The 6,000-nt window shown below is 51.5% G+C and overlaps 1 protein-coding gene across 3 annotated transcripts in view; it reads left to right on the forward strand.

Moving 5' to 3' along the window:
- Nucleotides 1–6,000, forward strand: part of VPS41 (VPS41 subunit of HOPS complex) — a 165,496-nt gene extending 159,496 nt beyond the window's left edge. For all 3 annotated transcript variants that reach the window (XM_047763542.1, XM_047763541.1, XM_047763540.1), the window contains 4 exons: nucleotides 2,938–3,037; nucleotides 3,139–3,183; nucleotides 4,977–5,056; nucleotides 5,611–6,000. In XM_047763542.1, coding sequence (XP_047619498.1) covers nucleotides 2,938–3,037; nucleotides 3,139–3,183; nucleotides 4,977–5,056; nucleotides 5,611–5,691 — 306 coding nt within the window. In that variant the 3' untranslated portion in view covers nucleotides 5,692–6,000. The remainder of the gene's footprint in view (nucleotides 1–2,937; nucleotides 3,038–3,138; nucleotides 3,184–4,976; nucleotides 5,057–5,610) is intronic.

Raw genomic sequence — 6,000 nt, forward strand, 5'->3', positions numbered from 1 at the left:
GAATCTGGGACCTGCTGTGCCCGCGGGGCTGGGGGAGAATGGTCCTGGGGGACAGGACCGACTGTTCCATAGACGCAGGCCCCCGAGGCCAGATGTTGGAGAAAGTTAGGCAGCACCGCATTTTGCTCATTTGCTTCGGGGACCCAGGGGCAGAGTTACAATAAAGCAGAGACACGCTTGGGGAGTTGATTCCTCAGTGAATTGCTCCTTGGAAAGAGACAAGGTAGAAAGTGAGGGGAGAAGGCGAGTCATGGTTCCATCTTATTTGCCAAGTGGAGGCATTTCATAGATGACAAGATAAAGTGGTTTCAAGCTGGTCGTGGTTTCTGAAAGTGCTCTCAGAGGCTAGCCAATGCAAGTTATTTCAGCGACAAGGTACGTGGCAGATTAAACACAGCTGAAGGGGAGGCTGGAAGAACCGAAACAGAGCTGATGACATTGTTCCACGTAAAACACAAAATAATTAAGGTGGAAAATAGAGAAGTGTCGTTAACAGGGACGTGGAGGTTAGAAGGAAAGCACCCTCACCAGAGGGGTTTCAGAAGACTCCAAAACAATAAGAAAATCTCTAACAAAGTTGATCGGGAACATAAAAAAAGGGGGGAGAGTGTACCGAGAGATGCAGACAGGATTCCATCAAGAACTAAGTGATGGAGTTCCCGTCGTGGCTCAGTGGAAAGGAACCTGACTAGTTTCCATGAGGACGCAGGTTGAATCCCTGGCCTCGCTCCGTGAGGTAAGGGTCCAGCATTGCCATGAGCTGTGGTGTAGGTCGAGGACGCTGCTTGGCTCCTGTGTTGCTGTGGCTGTGCTGTAGGCCAGCAACTGCAGCTCTGATTTGACCCCTAGCCTGGGAACCTCTATATGCCGAGAGTGTGGCTCTAAACACACACACACACACAAGCTTAAGTAAATGCTACAGTTTTATATCAGTGTATTGGAAAACTTAGGTAAACAATTTTCTAGGAAAATATAAATTAACAAAATTTACTCAAGAGCAAACAGAATAGACCTGTAGGCCCTATTACACAGATAACTTCAGAGATAGATTTTTTTTTTTTTGTCTTTTGTCTTGTCTTTTGAGGGCCTCACCTGCGGCATATGGAGGTTCCCAGGCTAGGGGTCTAATTAGATCTATTGCTGCCGGTCTACACCACAGCCACAGCAACACCAGATCCAAGCCACGTCTTCGACCTACACCACAGCTCCCGGCAACGCCGGATCCTTAACCCACTGAGCAAGGCCAGGGATTGAACCCAAAACCTCATGGTTCCCAGTCGGATTTGTTTCTGCTGCGCCACAACAGAAACTCCCAGAGACAGATTTTTATCAAAATTTTGTTCTCTCCAAACTAACCACCATCCATATGTTCAATAAAATTGTAATCAAAATCCCAAAAGAACTTTTTCTTGTCATAAATTTGATACAAAAATAAAAAGGCTGGGAGTTCCCGTCGTGACTCAGTGGTTAACAAATCCGACTAGGAACCATGGGGTTGAGGGTTTGATCCCTGGCCTCGCTCAGTGGGTTAAGGATCCAGTGTTGCCGTGAGTTGTGGTGTAGGTCACAGACGAGGCTCGGATCCGGTGTTGCTGTGGCTCTGGCAAAGGCCGCAGCTACAGCTCTGATTAGACCCCTAGCCTGGGAACCTCCATATGCCTCGGGTGTGGCCCTAGAAAAGACCAAAAAAAGAAAAGGCTAAGAATATCTGAGGAGAGTAAAGAGTAAACTGCTTTAGGAAACTGTTTGACAGTTAATTTAGAAATTAAAATATATACCTACTCCGTGACCAGCAGCTTCATTCACAAGTGTTTCCCCGCGAGAGGAAAAGCAGCTCCGCAGAAAGGTGTGTGCTGGCAAACCTCGGTGGTCCTGTAGGTTCATGGCTCTGCAATAAAGCAGACGGGTCAGAAAAGCAACTGTAATTGTTCGATTTCTCAAGGCATAAAAAGGCATGCTTACACTGTACTGTAGTCTAAGTCTGCAGCAGCATTACGTCTCTTCAAAAGAAATGCATACCTTAACTTAAAACTACTTTATTGCTAAAAAGTGCTAACCATTATCTGATGATAAAGGTTTACCACAAACCTTCAATTTGTTAAAAAAAAAAAAAAAGTAATATCTGGGAGTTCCCGCTGTGGCGCAGCAGAAACGAATCGGACTAGGAACCATGAGGTTGTAGGTTCGATCCCTGGCCTCACTCAGTGGGTTAAGGATCCGTCATTGCCATGAGCTTTGGTGTAGGTCGCAGACACAGCTCGGGTCTGGTGTGGCTGTGGCTGTGGTGGAGGCCGGCAGCTGTAGCTCCGATTCGACCCCTAGCCTGGAAACCTCCATATGCCACGGGCATGGCCCTAAAAAGACAAAAAAAAAGAAAGAGAAAGTACAGTCGACACTTTATCCACCGTGCACGTCTCGAGCACCTCGCTTAGTAGGGGGATGAGACTGGAAGAAAAGATTGCACCCTGCACGGGTTTGGGACACAGACGTGGCTCTTTAGCTGACTGGTCTGTGCCTTGTGCTTTGTGCGTTCTAGGGACCCAGTGCATATTTGTACGATAATAGATGGAGTTATGGAAAAAATGGATGACTTGGGCCTAGCAGGTTTGCTCTCTGGGGCAAAGATCTGGAGGTTGGAGTGAGCCAAGCACGGCAGGCCAGGCTCTGCCAGAGAGAGGAAGCCCTGTGAGAGAATAACAAATAAGGTCGTTAGTAGAGGGGCTGCCTTGCCAGACTGGGATTCGTCTGTGATGTTGCAGAAGCCAGCAGAGCAGCTGCTCTGTGGTCTGACAGCCGCTGGGAGGGAGGGGTCCCGAGGGCCGCAGACCAGCGGGTGCCTCGGCGGAGTCTTTCCAGCACAGCAATTATCTGAATTCTCCCGCCACCCCAGTAGCTGAGTCTTCTTAAGGTGGCTTCCCTTTGCAATGTGTGCATTAGATTCTGCTTCGTGAAGGCTGCAAGAAGATTCTCGTCGCCGACTCTTTGTCCTTGCTAAAGAAGATGCACCGAACCCAGATGAAAGGCGTCCTGGTGGATGGTGGGTAAGAGGGAAGGGCGGCCGTGGCCCCGCTGCCCTGCTCTGCTGAGGCCAGAGCAGGGAGGAGCGTGGTCTGAGCGCCACCGTCTGTGTCCCTGCAGAGGAGAACATCTGCGAGTCGTGCCTGTCCCCGGTCCTCCCGTCAGGTGAGACGTGGGAGGGGCAGAAAACCCCCGAGTGTGTGTTAGTGACCAGCGGAATTAACACTTCAGAGTTAGCTAATTCCTATCTTGAAAACGATGGAACTTCTGGAATCATCAGCTTCGCGAGGAATGCCAGCCAACGTTCCCACTCACTTGCGCTGGTTCCTTAGAGCCGAGGTTCCCAAGCTCCGGGCTGAGTCAGCATCCGAGGGCAGGCTCGTGAAAACTCTGATTGCTGGTCCCACCCCCAGAGGTGCTGATTGAGTAGTTCAGGGTGGGACCTGAGAATCTGCATTTCTGACGAGTTGCTGGGTGATGTTGAGGCTACCGGGTCAGGGCCAGTCCTCCTGCTATGGAACGAAACACAGTGAAAACTCACCATCACTCTGTTTAGATTCCACGGTGGAGAATCGTGTGTATCTGGGAAAATCCTGCAGGTAGCTTTTCCTTTTCTTTCATCCTTGCACCGCTCTAGGGTTCTAGGCACCCACGTTATGTCTCAGGTCAACAGGGACCAACATTCGCCTTCTTGTGGCAACTGTGACTCCTTAAAAGATGCACGCATTGGTTTATTTACAGTTTTTGGTAGCTGTGTTTATCTTCATATAATCAAAGCATTTTAAGTAAAGATCAGAGGACATGAGGAGTGTTCGTGATTTGAAAGTGGAATTTAAAGCCTCATTTTAAGATGCTAAAAAAATGCTTCTTATATATAAATTTGGCGTAGAAAAATACTAAAAGACCTGGTTTCTATACCATTTACTTAGCTTTAAGGGATTATTTAACAAGGCGAGGACGTTCCCATTGTGGCTCAATGGGTTAAAAACCAAACTAGCATCCATGAGGATGTGAGTTCGATCCCTGGCCTCGCTCAGTGGGGTAAGGATCCAGCGCTGCCGTGAGCTGTGGTGTAGGTCGCAGACACGGCGCAGATCCTCCATGGCTGTGGCCGTGGTGTAGGCCAGCAGCTGCAGCTCCGATTGGACCCCCAGCCTGGGAAGCTCCACATGCCGCAGGTGTGCCCTAAAAAGCAAAACAGAACAAAACGAGGCAAGAACAGAAAAAGTCATTCCACCTTAGGGTCTTTTCTAGAGGTTTGGGTTTTCAGGGCTTGTGTTGAAAACTGCAGTGGGTGTAGGGAAAGCAGTGCGCTTTCGTCGCGTCTTAGGCAGTGTTTTAACAGAGAGAGACACAGGCACCTGCGTTAGATAGTGAGATTCCTCATTTAGTCTGTTGAGGGTCCTCAATCTCACGAGAGGTAAGCTGGCCCCGCAGAGCAGGAGCAGATGAGGTGAGGTGTCCCAGCAGAAGTGGGGCGCAGGGCAAGGTCACTGCCTAGGGTTTTAGCCTGGCCCTCCCGAAGTCAGCGCGTGGTCCTGGCCAGGGCGGCAGCAGCAGGTGAACAGCAGGATGCGTTCTTACGCAGCCGCCGAATCCGCTTCCGCGCGCAGTGTGTCCTGACTGTGTGCACGTGGCCGGTGGGGTTGGTGGGAGGAGGCCACCCACGTGCACACACACTGATGCGCGTTTGTGCAACGACGGCTGGCTGCTGCCTGTGCGGTGGCCTTGTCCCCAGCAGGTAGCTGTGTCACTGACTTGGAGCCCAGGCGGGTCACCTGGGACCCCCGTCGCAACAGGGGTCTCAGACCCGCCCCGCGTGCAGCCACGCTGCCCCTCGGGAGTGAACTTAAGCGGTAGCCATCCCCCCACCGCCACCCGAGGCAGGTCGCTGCTGGAAAACCCAGCATCTGCTGTCACCCTGAACTCTCCCCCCACCGTCCTGCCATCTCCCCTAGACGCGGCCAAGCCCTTCAGCGTGGTGGTCTTCCACTGCCGGCACACGTTCCACAAGGAATGCCTGCCTGTGCCCAGCATGGTGAGTTGAGAAAATTGCTGCAGCCAGAGGGACGCGCTCCGCATCATAAGCATCATCCGTCAGCTCCGCGGGTCCTCACGGTTACAAGATAGTTTATGGTCACATCAGGAAATGAGTGTGCCTCCTTCTCACAGGTAGCTCTGCGTGGTACACTAAACCTCACAAGAGCAGAGGCGTGAAAGCGCACCTGCTCCGGTCCCGATGGTGGCACGTCCACTCTAGACGGGAGCCACAGTGAGAGGCCCCTTCTGTTTGCATGTAACCTTCTTGCCCTGATGCCTGTATCATGACGCTGCTGTTTTTCAGTGTCAGGTCCCCCATGGACCCCCAGGCCACGTTGTCTTGGGGTGGGGTGTCCCTTGAGTCTCGGAATAAAAGCTGGTCCAGACAGAGTCCCATGTGGACCGACAGAAACCCCCCAGGAAAAGGAGCGAGGCGTTCATCGCTTCGTCCACCCCCCCGCCACCAACCAGCGCCGCTCCCGTCAGATGTCTGAGTGTGCGAGCAGGGCGGCCAGGTTGTCTTGTAAACTCTGCGTGTCATTACGTTTGCAGAGCTCCCCTGCACAGTTCTGCAACATCTGCAGCGCCAAGCACCGGGGCCCGGGAAGTGCCATTTTGGAGATGAAAAAATAGCTCCTTCTGTGTGTCCGCCTCGTCCTCGCTGCTCTGAAGACGGTTTTTGCAGCAACCGAAGCTTTTGTTGACCCCAGTGCCCTTGAGAGATTTGTGCACGTGTGTGTCCTGCTGGAGAAAAGCTGCTTCCTCTTCTCCTGTCTCTTAGATGTTTCTCTTTGCAGTTGATAAGGAATTTGGGGTTTGCCCCTTTCCACGAAAGAAGTGGGTGGAAAGATGTTCGCCTCGAAAGACGTGGGTTCCTGGTCATTATTTAATCATTCATCTGTTAGGTTTCCCTTCCTAAATAAAGAATGAGCCAACGTCTGA

The sequence above is a fragment of the Phacochoerus africanus genome, chromosome 16, assembly GCF_016906955.1.
Source record: "Phacochoerus africanus isolate WHEZ1 chromosome 16, ROS_Pafr_v1, whole genome shotgun sequence".
Classification (NCBI taxonomy): domain Eukaryota; kingdom Metazoa; phylum Chordata; class Mammalia; order Artiodactyla; family Suidae; genus Phacochoerus; species Phacochoerus africanus.